General features: G+C 43.4%; 2 protein-coding genes across 2 annotated transcripts in view; one reads left to right on the top strand and one right to left on the bottom strand.

Moving 5' to 3' along the window:
* Positions 1 to 604: 604 nt before the first annotated feature.
* On the top strand, positions 605 to 8,727 carry LOC130565076 (high affinity immunoglobulin gamma Fc receptor I-like). Its single transcript, XM_057351626.1, has 5 exons — positions 605 to 681; positions 1,004 to 1,276; positions 6,097 to 6,363; positions 7,299 to 7,591; positions 8,264 to 8,727. Exons 1-4 carry the CDS (start codon positions 657 to 659, stop codon positions 7,478 to 7,480), a joined length of 747 nt encoding a protein of 248 aa, XP_057207609.1. The 5' UTR covers positions 605 to 656; the 3' UTR covers positions 7,481 to 7,591; positions 8,264 to 8,727.
* A 193-nt stretch (positions 8,728 to 8,920) lies between these two features.
* otol1b (otolin 1b) overlaps positions 8,921 to 20,982 on the bottom strand; it is a 42,948-nt gene continuing 30,886 nt past the window's right edge. Inside the window, exons 3-6 of the mRNA XM_057351747.1 lie at positions 10,359 to 10,756; positions 10,167 to 10,256; positions 9,990 to 10,061; positions 8,921 to 9,907 (exon numbers count right to left, since the gene is read on the bottom strand). Of these exons, the coding sequence (XP_057207730.1) occupies positions 9,024 to 9,907; positions 9,990 to 10,061; positions 10,167 to 10,256; positions 10,359 to 10,756 (1,444 nt within the window). The 3' untranslated portion in view covers positions 8,921 to 9,023. The remainder of the gene's footprint in view (positions 9,908 to 9,989; positions 10,062 to 10,166; positions 10,257 to 10,358; positions 10,757 to 20,982) is intronic.

Below are 20,982 nucleotides of genomic sequence, written 5' to 3'. Positions count from 1 at the left end.
TAGTATGTTTCTTGTCTCATGCTGCTATAAATGTCATCCATCTCCAACCTTCATAAAAATTATATACAATGCGTACCGCCGATTCGCACATGACTAAATATCATAGGACATTTGTGGGGGAATTTTTACTTTGCAATTGACAGACATTGTCGTTTAGCAGGGGATTAAGAACCCCCCAAAAACATACTGCAAAAAATGACTTTCTTACTTAGTCTTTTTTTCTTGTTTTCCAGTAAAAATGTTTAAAAATTCTGGAATCAAGATCCATTTTCTTGATGAGCAAAATGACATAAGAAAATAAGTCTTGTTTTTAGTAAAAAAATATGATTTTTTTGTTAATTTGTGTTTAAACCAAGCAAAAAAATCTGCCAATGGGGTAAGAAAAATAATCTTGAATTAAGGTTTAACTTTTTCTCAGTCACTCAATTCAAGATTCTTTTTCTTACTCCATTGGCAGATTTTTTTACTTGTTTTAAGAACAACTTCACTGAAATTTCATTTTTTTTTTACTAAAAACGAGTCTTATTTTCTCACATTCTGTTGCTCGCTGCTTTCTCCAAAAATGCAGCGTATGCAAAATCCTTGTGTTTTTTTTATGTAGAATGGGGAAGTAAATGGAGAATATATGAGGGCATAAGAGCCACAACTGAAGAATCATGATTCTGCTACACTGTTTCTGTGGTGAGTCCTGTAGCCTACATCTCAATGCAGGTGTTATATTTAAATAATAATAAGTATTTACTCAGCAAATGTTCATTTGTCGTTTGCTGTTGTTTTGCTGAGCTACGTGCTTTTATTTTTCTGTTTCAACCATTTTGATTTTACTGCCAAGAGCAAAATGTCAAGGTACACAAAACTGTGTTATTATATTACTAATACTTTTGGGAAGAAGGTCAAGTAATTTGTTAAACCATAAAGTTATACGCTATAAACTCAAAACACTCAATTATGCATGTTCAAAGTCCAATGATGGAAAGTGTTTTTGTCTCTCGTCCGACACCAGCGCCGATACTGGCCAGCATTACTGTGAGTAAGGGTTCCGTGCGGGTGTTCTCAGGCGACGATTTGAGGACCGCATGCAGTGTGCCCGACGATCCCTCACAGCGCTGGAGGTACAGGTGGTTTCGAGATGAACAGGACATGGGTTTCTACAATTCGAGTGAGGCTTGGATTAAACACAGTGGAAACTACAGCTGCCAGGCAGAGAGAGACATGAAGAAATGGCCTTATATTCTGAGCACACTTCCCAGCCCGCCTCTCCAGCTCCACGTCGATCGTAAGAGTTTACAAAGTTCAAAAACATGCATCTCACTCATAGCTCTAACGCTAACAGCTCTTTCTCGGAATGTAATACATTTAGCAGCATAATCATTATATACACCATTATGAAGAATAGTTCAGTTTGTCATAATTGGTTCAGCCTCATGTTTTACTTCAAAGTGTAATACAAATTTTCCATTGTGGTATATTGAAGTCATGTGAAGTCAGTTATACTGTTTCTATGGGTGCGTTTACACTTGGCATTAACATGCGATCCGAACAAGCAGATCGGATCTTCAGACAATCAGGACACAGCGCGTTTACACTTGTCAACAAGTGGCTTCCACATCTGGATAATGTGATCGGATCTCTATAGTTTCCCGCCCATTATTTTAATAAGCCTGCCATTTAAAAATAGCCCCGGTGCGGGGAGATTTCACACAACACGTATAACGGGGAGGATGAGCATGTACACATTTGATACGCAGCGCTGTTGAACTCGAGGCAGCGGTGGAAAGTAAACCATGGTTAAAGCGATTAATGATCATATATGTGAAAGTATAAGCAGAGGACGTTTGTAAAATGACAAACAACAGCTTTTGTACTTGAGCTGTGGCGGGTTTCACTAGCGCGCACACACACAGACTCTAACGGTGTTTTTAAACACATAATTTGTTTATTCATGTCACAGACACAAAATAATCACATAAGTAGGCCTAAGTTACTATGATCAAAAGCGACCATCGTTCTCGTGTATTTGGGTTGGTTCGGCTGAAAGTGACAGCGTGTCGTTTCTTTGGTCTGCGCCCAAAATAGCGTGCTTACTGACATCAGCTATTAGCAACACTATACAATCTTGTTTCTGTGTGTAAATGATATACGGTGTGTTCAGAGCTCCGTTTCAAGCTGCCCGTCTGCCGCTTAACCTGTTTTCGGGGACGGTACTTTCAAGTCAGATCCGTGGGCGTGGCTTGTTGGTTTTGACTAAATCTTTGGTGTTTCAAGTCTTACGAAACCTTTACCCTAACCCACACCCTAACTCTAACCTTACTCTAACCATCTAAACTACCTATGATTTTTCATCAATTTTAACAAACGCGTTTGGGTGATGACGTCAGACTCGAAACACCAAGGATTCAGTGAGAGCCGTACGAGACACAAGCGGCAGCAGCCCACGGGGAACCGGGGAGTTGATTACGCCGTATAGGCTACAGTAAACACACACACGCATGTTAGAAACAAGCTGGTATAGTGTTGCCATTCGTGACATGAAAATAAACAAATGATGCGTTTTAAGCTGACGCTGTGTGTGCGCGCGCGAGTCAACGCCATTCATGGCAGTCACAAATACAGCTGAAGTGGTCAAGTAAAACATCTCGTGTGATTTGACATAAATCCTCTGTAGGTTAAAGTATCCATGATAATTTCGTGGGAAAACGAACGACTGTGCAACGTTCGGGAGCAAGAGTAAACTTTCCGCTGCATTTGTCAGCTGCTCCGCAGTCTGAGAGGCTTCGGACAGACGAGAGAATAATGAAAGCGGGCGGGGTTTTCTGTGAAATTGTACCGGTAAATGTAGATAAACTGTCTGGATTGCGTTTACATTACACTGAGATCCGATCACAATGCGTCCTCGACTACCTCTGGATCAGGACACGCTGATCGGATGACATTCCGATCAGAAGCGCGTTTACACTTGTCTTTTCAATGTGTATGTGGACAACATCCAGATACAGGTCGCATGTTAATGCCAAGTGTAAACGCACCCTATGTGTGATAAGTAGAAAAAAATGTAAGTTGTTCATCACTGAACATCTTGAACATCTTTGTCACGAATGTGCGTGGAAAGAACCCAATTGCAGGCAGGCAGTGAAGGGGTTAACACAACAAGACTTTATTAACAAAAAACGCAAAACAAACACCCTCAATGGGGAAAACGGAACTCAGAAATATACATAAAACAAAAGACTTCCCACGAGGGGGACAAAACGTAAAACAAGCACATTGGAAACTAAACTAAGGTACACGACCAAACGTCTTAAATAAAAACAAGGCAGGATAAAACACAAAACTCACAATACACGAACAGGGCAATGAGCAGGACCACGGGTAACAGCAAGAACAGGAACAGTGTACAAAAGAACAGGAACAGTGTACAAAAGAACAGGAACAGGACCAGGGCACAGGATCATACAGAACGCAGTACAATCCACGAGCACAGGACAAAGAAACAAGAGGGTATTTAAAGGGAAGACAAACAAGGGATAACGAACGAAGGCAGGTGTGGAACATAAAACACTCAGGGAAAGATAACAAGGAAACGAGAGGGGTGGGGCCAATGACGAGACACTGGAGAGAACGTATATTATTGTCAAAAGGACAATACTGTAATATGTTTCTCTCCACACATAACCAAAGGCTTTGTCATGACTCTGCTACAGCACACTGAAAAAAATTTGGAGTGAAGTTTACTTGAAAAAAGCTAGGCAAGGTTTTCCACTCAGGAAATGTTAGTAAATTGATCAGAACTGTCCAAGTAAATGCTAAACCCATGTATAAGTAGTTTTTACTAGAAATTCCCAAGTACGGGGTCAAGTAAATTTTACTCATCCTTTGTTTGTAAATTTTATTTAAGTAATGCTTTTAAATATACTTAATATTTCTTAACAAGAGTCCTAGTTATCTTTTCCTCAGTAGTCTTTACTTGTTTGTTTTTTGTAAATATTACTTGAAATCATATGAGGTATTAATATGTGTTAAGTAAAATGTATCTGAAGACCAAAAACGCTGACAGGTATTTCACAAAAATACTTTTATTCAGTGTTTGAATTCAAATATTTAACAGCTTATTTAAAAAACAGAGAAACAAATAAAAAAGGTAATCAAATAAATCAATTCAGATCCATTAAAACACCTTCACATTTCCTCTGGCATCAGTTAAAAATGTTTTATTGGTGAGAATGGTGAGTCCAATACCTGTGGAACAGATGAACATGGATGTTAATGCCACAATTAGATTATTTGTCATTAATAATTAAAATGAACTTATTGACCTTAATGCATTCAACATAGGCTAACGTTATACCAATTTTTAAACATTAGAACAAATTAGTTCAAGATCCACCATTCTATCTGTAACAACAACGCCAGTTCAGAGCTAGCTAAGGCAGAGTTAGCTAAGGGTAAGTTAACACAGTAGGCTACTGCAAGTTTATCAATATCATATTGGTTATATACGGAGCATAAAGTTGATTTAACTTTATGAATATGCATTACATGGTTAAGTTATTTGTCTAAGTTACGTAATGTTAGACATACGAGACTTGACACTACGTTTAGCAAACTGAACACTGTCAACATATTAATAGCTTAACTTAGCATCACGTTAATTCTATTATCCATGTGCATAATAAAAAACAACCGCATTTGCAAACGTTATCCAGAAATGTTAGCAATACCGAGACTCAATAACAAGAACTCGAACTCAAACAAACCAGCGAAAATAAAGTTTATTAACGCTGCACTATGCTGCAAACGTTACTACATGAATTAAAAAGAAAACATTTAATGACTCACCATAGTTTAATCCCCTCAGGAACTGAAAAAAATGTTTAGATGCGCAAGCTTTCCTCAGGCTCTTCGCGCCAGTTGTAATGTCCGAAGTGCGCACACGCAGCTATTATATGGCTGTGTGGAGTATAATTTACTTGCGTTCATCAGTTTTATACATCGCTTAATTTAATGACAAAACACCAAGTAAATATTACTTGGCATTTTCATTTAAATTTACTTATGTATTAGAGCACAAATAATTACAAAGGAACCTCAAGTAACACACTGAATTAAACGCGACATTTTAAAGTAGAAAGACAAAATACAACTTGCTTATAAAACATACTCGAGTAATGCTAGCTTTATTTACAAACTCAAAAAATCATTTTTTAAAGTGCACCAAGAAAAACATGACTAAATGAAGCAGAGCCATGACACTTACAATGTATTTAAAGTTGTCACGACATGACTGAAGAATGGATTGAAGATACTGACACAAATCCACAGCACCTTTAATGGACGTCCATACGACGCAATATTTCAAGTCTTTGTCAAGGGTTGGGCTTTTTAAAGCATGGGCTTAAACGCCTGCTTTTGTGTTGCACACGAGGCTGACTAGATGATTGCTGATGACAGTATTTGCTATGTTTTATGTAACCTTTCGAGGATTCTTATGTCTTTTATAAGAATCCTCGAGCTTGTGCAGAGGCAGCAGCTTTTGCCAGAGGGGAACTGGAATCCCCTGGTTGGGCCTGGGTTCTCCTGAGTTTTTTTTTCTCGATTGGAGTTTTGGGTTCCTCGCCACCATTTGCATACTGTTTTTGCACTATTTGCCTTGTCGGGGGGCTGCTTTAGAATTAGAATTTTAAAGTTTTACTTAATTAATATTGCATATAGGAATTTATAGTCTGTTATATTTGACCTGTGTTTCTCTCTCCTTTATCTTCAGCGTGTGCTTTCACTGTGCGTGTGCGTGCGCGTCTGTGTATGTATGTGTGTGTGTGCGTGCGTGCGCGTCCGTGTCCATGTCTATGTGTGTTAGTATGTCTGCATATTGTGTGTGTGCAGTGTTTTGTATGTGGATATGTCTGTCTTCTGTGTTTTCACATTTTTCTTGTTTTTACAGGTATAACTTTAATTGTTTTGCTTATAGTCAATATGTCTCATGTACAGCTGCTTTGTAAACAATGAAAATTGTAAAATGCGCTTTATAAATAAAGTTGAGTTGAGTTTTATGAACGTGCTATGCAGTGAAGTCCACGTTTACTGTTTGTTCTCTTCCAGGAGGATGGGCGCTCCTGCAGACACCAGTTACGCCTCCCATCATTGACGATACAGTCATGCTGACGTGTCACATTCGAGGCAATCCCGTAGCAACTGAGGTTCGCTTCTACAAGGACGGCTCTGAAATCCACTGTTACGAGAGTAAAGAGCTGGTTTTCAGTAAGGTGACTCTTGAGGATGCTGGTGTTTACTGGTGCAGGGACTCATGGATGGAGAAATACGAGTTACACTCCGCCCAGTCTCTTCCCGTTCCTGTAACTGTACTCGGTACGACTTCTGCAACATGATGCAAATGAGATATTTCTCATTTCTGTGTCTACATAACTAAGCTATGCTGTACACCAGTGGTTCTCAACTCTAGCCCGCGAGATCCATTTTCCTGCCGAGTTTAGCCCCAACTCTGATAAAACACCTGAAATCAATTAATTCAGGAACAGACGCATTCAACTTAATGTTGGGCTGCGCAGATTGTTTGGCATATCGCATTGAAGTACCGCGAGACCGATTCAAATGCGTACCGAGCAATCTGCACTTGAATTGCTATCGCAGTACTTAAATGTCACACGCTGATAGATTTGCGCAGCGCCGCATTAAATTGAACGCATCTATTCCTAAAGACGCTGATTAGCTTGTTCAGGTGTTTTTCATCAGAGTTGGGGCTAAACTCGGCAGGAAAATGGATCTCGCAGGCCAGAGTTGAGAACCACTGCTGTACACGCCGAATCAAATAAAAAATATTTTCAGCAAAACATGCGGATGTTAAAACATTCAAGTGCATTTGCATGCTGACCGTGACACTGCAGTGCATTGTTCTAGGATACGTGCAGTAACATGGCAGCACCTTACCAAAAACGAAGTTAAAAGTACTATTAGTATACAGCTTTTCATCTAAAAATAAGAAAGCATAATACTCAGAAATATATTTTATGTGGTTCTCAGAAAAACATGTTGTGTATTCTAAGTTTGCTACACTTACACTTGAATTACACTAATTTAAAACTAGGAAAATGGGCAAAATTAGTCACGAGCAGTTTTGAACAAGTACAAATATACTGGTACTTACTACATAAAGTACAATTATAAATATACCTTGAATCATATACTTAATAAAATGAATCTCGAAAGCGTACTTGTTTTTGCAAGGGACACCTTTAACAGTGCTGTCAGTGGAACATAACCGTGTTTGAAATAATTCTTCTCAGATAAGTTGGAAACTCCCCGGCTGGTGGTTGATTCTGGTCGGGTCATCGCTGGAAGGCTTGTGTGTATCAAATGCGAGATGCGGCTGAATGTTAAAGCGGAAGGCCTTCAAATAGAATATCACTACATGAAGAACCACACCCGGCTGGCACCGGCCTCATCCTCAAACACATACACCATCTGAAAGGTACAGGAACAGGATGCTGGGGTGTATATCTGCAAAGCCAAAGTCAGGCGTCTGGACGTGGAGCGATGGAGCAACACCCTGGAACTTAAGCTCTATTAACCTGCGCAAGTAAGTGTCTTAAGATATTCTGTCAAAACCCAGTAAGTTGCCTGGCTGTCTCTAATCGATTTTAATGTGCAGTGCATTCTGGTTAAGTTAACATGCAGCGTTGTCTCAAAATTTTAACAACAGCCTTTGCTCTGGGAGCGTTTCTACGATCTTTTATATTTCTGATTTAAACCTACAAATGTGTACCATGGTCTGTTTGAATACTGGATTCTGATTGGCTGGAAGGATTGAATTAAAGCCGTTTAATCCACAGGTAGTTCTAGTTAGTTTGATCAACATTTGAAATTAACTGAGGGTTAAAAAGGGTTTTAATGCACTTTCGGGGGCAACCACCCTCCGGAAAGCCTGGTTCTTGGCCTCCATGTCATGCATCCAAATCCTTGAATGCACAGCTAGCCGTGGATTATCCCTTATTTATGCCACAGCCTAGCCTTCATCTCTCCAAAACTACAACTACTGTATGTGTCTCAAATAGGCAGCTGAGATTTTAATTCGTAGACAGAGATGCTCCCAATAACCAATGTAACTACTGAAACTCGACTCGCAGATTCATTCTTGATCTTACAGATCCAGCTGGAACAAGAGTGTAAATACAGTGATGTGCCTTATCAATGACCAGTACAAAAGACATCATGCTGCTCATCACCTCTTCATTTTTGTCTTTGTGTACAGAGAATTTGTGAAACCTTCAATCAAGTCCCATATGAAGCTACAAGAAGGAAAGATTTAGAATCAAATGTAATGTTTATGGACCTTGTGGCGAGAAAAGTAATTCAGAATGATTATCCTTGCTTGATTTTATTACAAGGGCTCAGGAACCCATCGACCCAAAGCCTACATTGTGATTTGTGTTAGGTTTCATACAAAATGTTATATATTATATTCAATAATTTGTATGCATAACCTTGCAAATAAACACACAGCATCTTTAAAAAATAATGCAGTATTGAGTGAACTGATCGTGAACTTCTGAATGACTCACTGCAGGACGTCATGACAAACAATCCACAAAAACTAAAGTATTACATGATGTCCCTCTTCATCAAGATCATTTGTTTTCATGTTTGTATTGTCAGATAACATTGACTGCATTCCAAAGGCAATGCAAGTAAAAAACTAGTATTCTAATCAATTATTTCCTCATTTTGACATTCTTATATTCAGCCCTCTATCATTGTACAACTATTATATTGTCATGTATTTTAGGTTTTTATTTGGCCCAAACTACATCTATATACATAATAATATATATATATATATGAATCAAATACAATGTTTAGATCTGGTTACCAATATGGGATCATACAGCTATTAAGAAGCCATAAACAAATAGAAAAGAGCAAACTGCATTCAGTTAGTTAAGCCATATATTCCCATACCTTCCATGTCCATATGGTGTATAGGTCAGCTCAAGATGACCTTGCACCTGGGTTTAAACATGGAGAGGGTGTTCGTCAGGATAGAGTAAGAAGCCAGAAAAGGTGCTGTCATCCTCGCTGCTGGAGTAGACGCCATTCCAGTCCCTTAGCGTCTCCACCCATACCTGATCACCAGCATCCAGCTTCAATATCACTAGGTTAGATGCCTGGTCAATATCTTGACCGTGTAGAGTGTCCCTAGAGCGAACTTTTCGCACCCCATTAACCACCAGAGATGCTCGTAGTGGTTTGTTCCTCACCGTGATCTGGTAGGAGAACACGTAAACTCCTGGGTAGGTGCAGTTGAATTTGCTTGTGGCTATATCGTAGTGGTTTTCGTCATTGTAAAAGACCTTGTCGAAGCGAACCGGATATCCTGACGGAGGAAAAGACTTGCTAGGATAGAGGCCAATACTGAAGGCAGACCGCAGTCTCAAACTGCTTTGGCCCGTTTGGCCCTTTATTCCACGTATGCCTCTGTCACCACGCTTCCCTTGCGAACCACGATCGCCCCTCATTCCTCTCAGACCTCTCATACCTTTGAGTCCTGGTGGCCCACGTCCTCCTGGCTCTCCCTTTACTCCAGGGATTCCTGCTTCTCCACGTTCTCCAGGTATTCCGGGAGTACCGTGCATGCCGTGTTGTCCAGATGGGCCAGGATCTCCACGTACACCTGGTTCTCCTTTCTGGCCCCTCTCCCCAAGTAAACCACACTCTCCTCTATCCCCCTTTTCACCCTTTTCACCAATCATGCCTCGGGGTCCCGGCGGTCCGCTTTTTCCAGTATCGCCATGTTCACCTTTTGACGCGTTCACATTTGGCTCTCCTTTTTCACCTTTAGATCCTTTCAGTCCTGGAAGACCACCAGCCCCCTTCTCACCTTTAATACCAATTTCACCTGTAGAGATAAACATATTCCATGTTTCTAATAAAGCATACACTTACTTTCTCACTGAGATCCACAAATAAACTAAGTCCACCTTTCACTCCGGCCTTTCCCTGGATGCCTGGAGATCCAGTCAATCCTGTGCTTCCTGGCTCACCTCTATCTCCTGTTTCAATATATTTTGGGGAAAACACATCAGGTGACACCTCCACGATCACAGGAAAACAATGAGGCAAATATGTTTACATAGTACGTGTTCTCAAAGAGTAACCTTTATCTCCTTTAGACCCTGCAATCGCTGGCGGCCCAAATGGGCCTGGTTCACCTTTGGGTCCAGGTTCTCCCTTTTCACCAGGTATGCCTACAACATGACATAAAACACACCTACTTAAACCCATTGTTTGTGTACCAACACTAAAGAAAACTCCATTTGGTAAAAATAGAGATCAGTGACTTAGCAGACCTGTGTCTCCTTTAAACCCCTGTGGTCCTTTCTCTGGAGGGCAGCATTCACAGACGTTGAAGTAGCATTCATTGTAGTCTAGCGTGTAATTGTCTTTGGCGGGGGTGGGGGATGCAGTGGTGTCTGCGGGATAGTCTATATAGCTGTCTGCTGGAACTGTTGTGCTCTCTGTGATGGCCACAGGGAGGCGCTCTCTTGTTTTGGTGTAGTCCACAATCCGTGCGGTGACTGTAGGCTTGCCTACATATACAGTAGTTTGTGGCACCTCTCGAGGTGGTTTCTTGGTGTATTGATACTTTGGCCTCTGAGTGGGCTTGATTGTGTCATACGAGGCAGGGAATGTCAATGCTATTACAGCTACGAAAATAGTGCTTATGCGGAACCCACCCATTTTCTGTCTGTGGAGAAAAGAGAAGAAATGTAAATAGTCACAGTATTATACATTCTCTGCACAAGTGAGCAAACACAAATGCCTTTTCAGATGCATGGTCCTATTGTAGGGTGAAATCAGTTATAGTGATACCTGAATTCACCTTACATACTAAACGCATGTTCGTGCATTATTGTTGCGCTAACAAACCTCGTTACTCAGGGGAGTTACTTTCAAATGTCTGAACCATTAAATGGAATGTGCTGTTGTTCAGGTAGCTAGATAGAAACAGTCTGATATCAGACCGTTGCTGTGTTAAAACAGAAGGAAACTATTCACATGTTAATTGTGTTTTGACACATTTTGGGATGACACAGTATTTCAAGCTTCAATAGTTTCATAGTATTTAAAAGCTAAAGATGGCAAGGTATCACTTTCTTTTGATAGTGACATTGTTCCTACATGCATGCCCGTACCCATCATTGAGGTCGCCGAGGTCTGGTTTTTCCATGGTGTGAAATAAAAGTTGTGAAACAATTGCCTAAAAGAACAAACTGTATTTAGTGCTGTCAATATTGTAGAAAACACCTAGATGACTGATCTCAAATCTGGTCTGCCGCTGTCTAACAGTGCTTTTCAATGTCAGTCTGTGTTCGTTTGGTCAAAACAAAAGCTGCAGATAAGGTATGTGTTTGGATGACATGCTTCAGATATATGACTTGTAGGACGTAAGGTAGGCGATCTTTTCCATTTAATTTAGAGTTTCTGTCTACACCAGTTGCCAAGTGATTCCCGGCGAGCTACAACTGATTCTATTTTCTATATTAGTAATGATTTCAAATGTTTTGTGTCATCCGCAAATGTTTTTGTTTTGTGTCATCCGCGGAGAGCAGCAGTGCCAAACCACAACCCATGTCAAGAAAATAACTCTGCATATAACTACAGTGAGATAGCGACAAAGAGGCCAAAGTTCCCGGAGTGCCACTTTAATGTTAGGGTTTGGGTTGGGTATGGGGTTAACAGAATAAGTTGACATGCAGTTGTAAAGATACTTATAGTGTGTAGAATATCTTTTAAGATATGAGAAAAAAACTGGACATGAAATGTGAATTGCAATATTTTATTAGCTCATTTTTACGGAATGCAGACCTTCTACGAGGAAAAGCCGTTTACTTTCTGTTTAAGGTAAGAAACGACGTTCAGATGTTATTTAATTTGTCAAAAAAAGTATCAAAATGATTCGCTGCATCCAGGTTACCGTGAGTTACTAGTTTTGAGAGGTTGTTAGAATAACTTCTCGGGTTACTTGGCTGTAACCCAGTTCCCTAAAAAAGCGGGAACGAGATACTGCGTTTCAAACGCTATGGGAGAACGTTCATTGTTTGACCGGTTGTGAAGTACGTGTGTCAAACACGCCAAGAATTGGCTTTAAATAACCTCGGCAGGTGACGTGGCTAATTACACTCACCTGCAGGTTATAAATACGCGTGAAAGCGGACGCGTATTGAGGTTCCAACTTTGTCTGAAAGGACGCCCGGGCACGCCTACAGTGCGGCATTGAGGCGCAGCATCTTGTCCCCTCTTTTTCAGGGAACAGGGTTACAGCCAAGTAACCCGAGACGTTCCTTATCAAAAGCTACAATCGATGCTGCGTTTCAAACGCTATGGGAATGAGAATACCAACGCCGCCGCACTGGAAGTGTCTGGACACCCCCAAGGTTGTGTGGTGTGTGTGCACAAGCCGAGAGGAGGTCTCAGACATGAGTCTGGGATGTAGTCTCCAGGACGCTTGCACCTGGAGTAGCATGGACATCCAGACAATAAAATCTCACAAATGTGTGCGGAGAGGACCAGCCCGCCGCATCACACACTTGCTGCAAGGGGACACCTCTTGCTAAGGCCAAAGAAGATGAAACCCCCCTTGTTGAATGAGCTCTGACTCCTAGAGGTGAAGCTTGACCATGCGCCTCGTAGGCCAGAGCAATAGCATCCCTCACCCAATGTGATATAGTCTGCTTGGTGGCAGCCGCCCCCCCGGTTGCGGCCCCCATAACATATGAAAAGCTGCTCTGATATACGCCACTGGCTGGTGCGGTGGACGTAATTTCGAAGAGCCCGTACTGGACACAGTAAGTGTAATCGTTCCTGCTCCGACGACATGAACGGCGGAGGGCAGAAGGAGAACGGAACTTTAGGCAGATAACTCAGGTGAGGATGCAGAATAGCTTCGACCATCCCAGGGGCAAAAATTAAACAGGAGGGCGAGGTTGAGAGCGCCTGCAAATCTCCAATTCTCTTAAGAGAAGTGATTGCCATTAGAAAAACCATCTTAAGGGTCAAAAGCCTGACAGGTGCTGACTCCATAGGTTCAAAAGGGGTGCCAACCAGGCCCTCGAGCACTATAGCTAAGTCTCAAGAAGGGACTGTCTGTCTAGAAGGAGGCCTCAGCCGCCTCGCTCCACGAATAAAGCGGGCGACTAAAGGGTGTTTTCCCACAGAAACCCCATCAATCAGGGCGTGGCAGGCCGAAATGGAGGCCACATGAACCCTGAGAGTAACTGGGCATGTGCCTGAGGCCAGTTTCTCTTGCAGAAACTCCAACACTGAAACAATCTGGCAGTGGATTGGGTCTGCATGGTGAGCCATGCACCATCTTTCAAAAGCACGCCATCTAAGGGCGTAGCACCTTCTAGTGGAAGGAGCTCTAGCACTTACAGTTTTTCTCCATTGGTTTGGCTCATTTCTTGAAACAGAAATTACATTCTCAAAATTCTAAGATCATTTGGCAAAACAGTCTCACAGTTCAGCACAACACTATAGCTCACTTGCAAAAGCTAATATCTCTCCCAAAACTGTTCACTCATGCTTCAAAACTAAATTCCTTTCCCATATAAAGAAGTCAGTGCCACGAAAATGGCAAAGATCCTTTTCAATTGCTTTGGCTCATTTCTTGAAACAGACCAGACGTTCTCAACACTCTTGGTGCTTTTGCCAAAATAACATGGATGGTTCGGCACAACACCATGGTTCACCTGCAAAAGCTCATACCTCTCCCAAAACAGTTCACTAATGTGTCAAAACTAAATTTCCTTCACATTTAAAAAGTCAGTGCCCCCAAAATGCTTCGTCCCTTTGGCATTGTGCAAGCACTGCAAGAAAAAATGTTTAGATGTTTTGTCACTATGGCAGAGGACCATTGAAACATCCCCCATGTCCACCTTTCAGTCTTAGCCCAGTGCTTCATTGACAATGGTTAATGTACTGTTTTTTGTCTAGCTAACAGAATACAATTGTGTATAAAACTGAAAAAAAGAAATAGGATTTTGGGGTAAGAGTAGCCTCCAAGGTTTGACATCACACATTGCACTCATACTGCCAAGGAAATTGTAACCATTACCATTCACACACATAAAGTAACTTCCATACATCAGAGTAAAAAGAAAATGTATACAGCATAATATACTATAATATAAACACACAAATAAAAAACAATGAAATTATATGCAGCCTACAGTGCTGTAAATAAAGCTGGAGTTAACAGTTCTTCACTGGTCGCTGTCCTCACCCTCCTGCAGTCTGTCTGGCCACAGATTCTCGTCCACATCACAGTGTATATTCTCCCTTGCGATGCAACGAGGGAAGAAGCGGCGTGCATGTCGCAACCATCCCCTACACTGATCTCCTATGATATCCTCACACGCAGCGTCCATTGCATGGAGCAGGGACCTCTGATCTTGAGCCCGATGCTCATACACTCTCCACCTCCAAGCAGAGAAATACTCCTCAATAGGATTGAGGAAAGGAGAGTAAGGTGGTAGGAACACCATGACCATCCTTGGATGAGTAGTGAACCAGACCCTGATGAGCGGGCCACGGTGGAAATTCACATTGTCCCATACAATGACATATTGTGGTAGGTGAGGCCCTACGAGACCTCTCTCATTTTCAGGGATCAAATCAAAATGAAGGCGGTCCAAGAAGATGAGGAGCTTCTGTGTATTGTATGGGCCAAGACTGGGGATGTGAGTGGCCACACCATTCTCAGATATGGCAGCACACATAGTTATATTGCCCCCTCGCTGGCCTGGGACATCCACCTTGGCCCGGTGGCCAATAATATTAAGGCCACATCTTCGGCCCTTGGCCAGGTTGAAGCCAGCTTCATCCACAAACACGAGGATGTGAGGGGTCTCGTTTCCTTCCAATGCCATTATTCTCTACAATAGCGTAAAAAAAGAAAACATCAAATCAGTCATACAGAAGAGTCATACACTACAGTTACAGACAATTATATAGGAATGTTCTATGTTCTCCACAAGTTCAATATGCTACTGGCCACTACTCCAGTGGTTCCAAACCTGGGGTACATGTACCCCTATGCAGAGGTACTACAAGGGGGTATTTGACATAAAGGGGAGGGGGGAAATCATCAATGGCTAGGCTTACTGAAATGTTACAGTAAAACCCACAGTATTAGATAGATTTACATGGTAGGCACTAATTGCAGCTCTTTGACCCTTTTTCTTATTGTATGTTATATTCTTCAAAATAAGGATTATAATGATAATTGCATCATACAGTAAACTGCAGTTTTTAGGCAAAATGTTGAAGTCAGATAAATCATATACTTTCATACCTGGATTACCTGGATACACAAATCAGGTAAAGTGGGTACTGAAGCCAAAAAAGTTTGGGAACCACTGCTTAACTGTAAAAAGGTTATAATGATGGACAACCAGTAACTGACTTACATGTACATACTGGTACCGCAGCTCTTTCACTCTATCAGAGTTCCTCTCAAATGGTACCCTGTAAATTTGCTTAATTGTCATCGGATGCTTCTTCAATATCCGGTCTATTGTGGAGATGCTTATAGAGTTGACATTTTGGAATATGGCATTGTCTTGTAGGATTGCAGAGCGGATCTGTCTCAATGTGATGGCATTATTTGCCATCACCATGTTACAGATCTCTTGTTCTTGTTGTTCATTGAGAAGTTTTCCTCTGCCACCCGTGCAAGGTTGTCATCTAATCCTAGACATAGAATTCAAAGGACAACACTCCATTCGTAATGTATACATTATGTATTCCTTACAGAATGAGTTACCTATGTAATTGTATTGTTGTTTTACTTACAGTAACTTACAGAATTTCATCCGGGACAGCATGGTGTCTTCGTGCTTCACGGCCTCTTCCCCCTATTTCACCACCATGCACCCTTACTCCTCCTCCTCTTCTTCTTCCTCAAGCAGGCAGTTGCCCTTGTTCATTTACTTGGCCAGGTGCCTCCATGTTCAGAAATTGTACTGGTCCTGCATGGTCAAACTCTTTACATACATGTTTGGCAGCATTCAAAGTCATGGACGCACCTGTCAGGTAACTAAACATACTGTTTGATTGGTCATCTGATATGTGTGAAACTCCTCCTTCGTTAGTCAAGTTCTAGTTTCACCTGACTGTCAATTGCTGTAATAAATTTATCAAATGTTCCAAGGGATTCATATGTGGTATTCATGGTATTATGTTCTTGACTAATTTTGACAATTGAACAGACTATTGTGCATGTGATGACTTATACAATGAAATGACGCTGACACGTTTTGGAGCGAACAACCATTAGACTGAGAATCAACAATCAGTTTAGATCAAAAAGATGTTTTCACTTGGAAATTGTGCTAAATGTAGGCTACCTGTACTTAATCATTTGCAAAGATGTACTGAGACATTGAGACATGTACTTAGACATTTGCAATTTGATGAAATGAATGAGAAATTAAATTCTGTTGTGAACAATTGCCAAGTGGTTTGGAGGTTTGTCCATGTTGTTTTGAGGATGTAATTTCTGTTTCAATAAATGAGCCAAACCAATGGAGAAAAACTGTAAAATAGTCTCCACTACATCGGGCGGAAGCCCAGCACCTCTCAGCTGGTACCCTTCAGGGGCCATACATGGAGATTCCAGAGCTTGGGACAGGGATGAAGTATTGTCCCGTGTCCTTGAGACAAGAAATCCCTCCTGACTGGGATCGCCCATGGTAAGTCGTCGAGGAGGGTTACTAGGTCCGAGAACCAGATTCTGGTTGGCCAACAGGGAGCCACCAATAGGAGGCGAGACCCCTGTTGACGGACCTTCGCCAGGACTCCCCGGAGCAGAGCTATCGGAGGACATGCGTAAAGATGCAGTCTGGGCCACGTATGGGCCATCGCGTCCAGACCCAGAGGAGCTGGATGAGTCAGAGAGAAGTAGAGGGGACATTGCGCTGTCTCCTGCGTAGCAAAGAGGTCCACCTCTGCTTCGTAAAATCTTTCCCAGATTTGTCTGACTATCTTGGGGTGGAGTTTCCACTCCCCGTTCATCACAGCTTGTCTGGACAGCAAGTCTGCTCCCACGTTCATATGCCCCGGGATGTGAATCGCTCTGAGGGACAGGAATTTGCCCTCTGCCCAAGGCAGGATCTGCTGGGCCAATTTGTTCTGATCACAGACCGCCCTGGTGATTTATGTACAAGACTACTGAAGTGTTGTCCACCCACACTAGGACATGGTAGCCTCGTAACTCCCGGAGGAAGTATTTCAGGGCCCGAAATACAGCCATCATCTCGAGGCAATTGATGTGCCAATCGAGAATTTGACCTCTCCAGACCCCCTGGGCTGGATGGCCATCTTAGATGGCTGTGAGGGAAGCATCTGTCGTTAGCATCTTGCGACGACAACACGGACCGAGAGTGGGACCTAAAGTCAGAAACCGAGGTCTGAAACACATAGAAAGGGTGCGAAGCCCCTGGCGCGTCACCCTTATCTGCCTCTGGGGGTTGGCCCTTGGATGAAACCCCCTGGCTCTGAGCCACAACTGAAACGGTCTCATATGCAGGAGGCCCAGAGGTATCACTGTGGAAGCCGCCGCCATGAGACCTAGAATTCTTTGAAAGTGATGAATAGTGACTTTCTGGCCTAGCCCGATCCTCCTCAGGGTGCTCAGGATGGATTCGATGCGTGCTGGAGACAGTTGTGCCTGCATCGCGGTCGAGTCCCATATTATCCCTAAATATGTTGTATTTTGCGTAGGGGAGAGAGCGCTCTTTGTGGCGTTGAGTCTTAACCCGAGAGCTTTGAGATGAGCTAGGATGACATCCCGATGTCGAAGCGGTAGCTCCCGAGACTGAGCTAAAACCAGCCAGTCATCTATGTAATTCAAAATGCGGATGCCCTGGAGTCGCAGAGGAGCCAGAGCTGCATTAATGCATTTCGTGTATGTGCGGGGTGACAAGGCAAGGCCGAATGGAAGAACCCTATACTGGTAAGCTTCGTCCCCGAAAGCGAACCTCAGGAATTTCCTGTGTTGTGGCAAGATCTCTATGTGAAAGTATGCATCTTTGAGATCGATAGTTATGAACCAGTCGTGTGACTGAATTTGAGACACAATCATCTTGATTGTCAACATTTTGAATTTGTGCGTCTTCAGGTAGCGGTTTAATCCGTGAAGATCTAGAATCAGACGCAACCCCCCCATCCATCTTGGGACCTAGAAAATACCAGCTGTAATAGCCTGTCTCTCTGTCGGGTAGGAGAACACGTTCTATGGCTCCTTTGTCCAGCAGAGCTTGTAATGCTTGTGTCAACAAATGTGCTCGCTCCGGTTTCACGGAAGTGAGGACCACGCCGTTGAAACGCGGAGGGCGATATGCAAATTGCATCCTGTAGCCCTTGGCTACAGTCCTTTCTACCCATGGAGCGAGACCTGGCAGTAGTTTCCATGCTGCCAGCTTCTCTGAAAGGGGTATCAACGTTGGCACTTCATCTTGTTGGGGGGATGCCAAATGCCCGACATCCTGAGGTGTGGCAGGAGACTACCGAACATTTAGAATTCTTTTTGAAACCGCTAATCCCCGAAATGCCGGCGGCGGCGGAGATTGCAAAGCGGCCTTGTGAGTGTGCCGAAGAGGAGCCTCTAATTTCTCTTGGAATTTTATGCACCCCTCCCCGGGGGGGCACACCCCCACAGTCCCGGGCACACATGTCTCAGGATCTCTTCTTCTTGGCAGAGATGAAGAGCCTCAGGTCCGGCCCTCCCGAGGCGGCCTGAGGGGCGTGGTGGGCCGCTCCCCTGCCTCTGCGAGGGGGGGTACGATTCGCCACACTCTCCCTGATGGCCTCGCGCCTCAGGTTGACCGGACCCACCCGAGACTGTGTGCCTGGTCGGTACTGGGGAACTGGACCGGAGTGGGTGGCCGACATTCCAGACGCTTGAGCACGATGGGGGAGATACCTCACGAACACCTCCTCGTGGCGTTTCGCCTCCCGGAACCTGGTGACCACGGTGTTTACCATGTCTCCAAACAGTCCAGAAGGCGAGATCGGGGCATCAAGGAGGAAGGCCCGGTCCCTGTCCTTGATGCCTGTGAGGTTTAGCCACAGATGCCTCTCCGTGGTGACCAGTGCAGCCATAGAACAGACGATAGCATGGGTCGTCTGCTTGGTAGCACGGAGAGACAAATCTGTGGCCCGGCGTAGCTCTGCAAATGCCGTCTCATCAATCACCCCGTCAGTGCTCACATCATCCAGCAGGTCAGCCTGATATGCCTGCAAAACCGCCATGGTGTGCAGGGCAGCACCAGCCTGACCCACTGCCCGAAAAGCCTTCCCCACCAGCGCAGATGTAAGCCTGCAAGGCTTGGTGGGCAGAGAAGGCTTTTTCAGGGACGACGATGTCCCAGGAGAGAGATAGCTCACCAGAGTCTCTTCCACACGGGGCACCGTCGTATACCCCCGTGGTTTCGCACCAACGATAGTAAAAATAAATCGACGTCGATGGCACGAACACACGGGAGGAATAAAGCTTCTGCCACGAGCGACATAATTCACTGTGGAGTTCCTCGAAAAAAGGGAGAGCACGATGTTGTGGCTCCTCCCCCCGGCCACCCGACAGATATCCGTCATCTAGCTTTGAGCCTCTGGGGGCTCTCGAGCATGAGGCAGTCGACTGCCTTGGTCACCGCCCCGAGAAGCTCCTCAAGTGCCGCGTTGTCGCGAGAGGAACGTCCCGAGACGGCACTATCCAACCCCTCAGAAGCAAGGGATGCCTCGTCCTCCACCCGATCTGAAGAAGCGCCGGTGCACGCTTCGGATTCGGACGCGAGGACATCGCGGTTTGGTGAGTGCACGGGAGACGCGGACGGACCCGTCTCTCGTGCTTCGGCTAAATCAAACCGCGAACCCCAGGACGAGGAAGAGGCGGCTCGGTCTCTCTTAAAAAACAAGAGCCGAGCACGAAGAGCTATGATGCCTAGGACATCACAGAGTTCACACTCTCCCTCAAGCCCCAGGGCAGCATGATCATCCCCCAAGCACTCAAAGCAAAATTCATGCTTATCCAGATCGGAGAGGAGCCTCTCGCAAGGAGGCACGCATCTCCGATCGGAATCAGACATGATTATAGTATTTTATACTTTTTATATATATAAGGCTAAGAAGTTAAAGCTTAGTCACTTAATATATATAATAAGCTTATTTATTTTATACTTTTGTAGTATGCTTGTAAAACAAGAAAAGAGGGAGACTTCTCCCTCACAACAAACACACAAAGCGGTCCTTGAAGACAAAAGAACCTGAAGACGCCGCTTTCACGCGTATTTATAACCTGCAGGTGAGTGTAATTAGCCACGTCACCATCATCACAAAATGCCATCATCATAAAAAGATCAATTATATTATATTGTTGATATGATGAGATGATATTTACATTTATTTTCACATGCACAGCACCAACCGATGCAGAGAGTTGTCTACATAAATTTAAGGCAGGTAAACTTCAAGTTTACTGGATGTGCAAATATAATATTAATACAAATGTGCAGTATGTTACATCAGAATAACAGTACAAAGTTCTGTATTCAAAGTACACAGAGACAATTTTACTGAGAAGTGAGATTGGCTTGAATAAAATGCTGAAAGTGAGATTGGAAAGAATAAAAATGCTGCTCATATTACTCTTGGGTACCTATTGAGTACCTCGAGTATTTAGTTTGATCACATTTATAAAGTACAGCTGTACGATTATTTCCGAGAGCATAAAGCGCGTGCGGGGGGGAGGGGTAGGCTGAACTAAAGCATGTGTAATGCACCCATTGCCAACAAAATACAACCATCAGTTTCACTCACCGCATGCGGTTCATGTCCGGCATCTTTTAGCGCTGGGACGGCTCCATATATCAGTTTCAAACGATCTCCAAATCCAGCGTTATATCCACCGTTTAT

The sequence above is a fragment of the Triplophysa rosa genome, linkage group LG14 (assembly GCF_024868665.1).
Source record: "Triplophysa rosa linkage group LG14, Trosa_1v2, whole genome shotgun sequence".
Classification (NCBI taxonomy): Eukaryota; Metazoa; Chordata; class Actinopteri; order Cypriniformes; family Nemacheilidae; genus Triplophysa; species Triplophysa rosa.
Note: the sequence above shows the minus strand (reverse complement) of the source record. Positions and strands in the feature narration are given on the sequence as shown.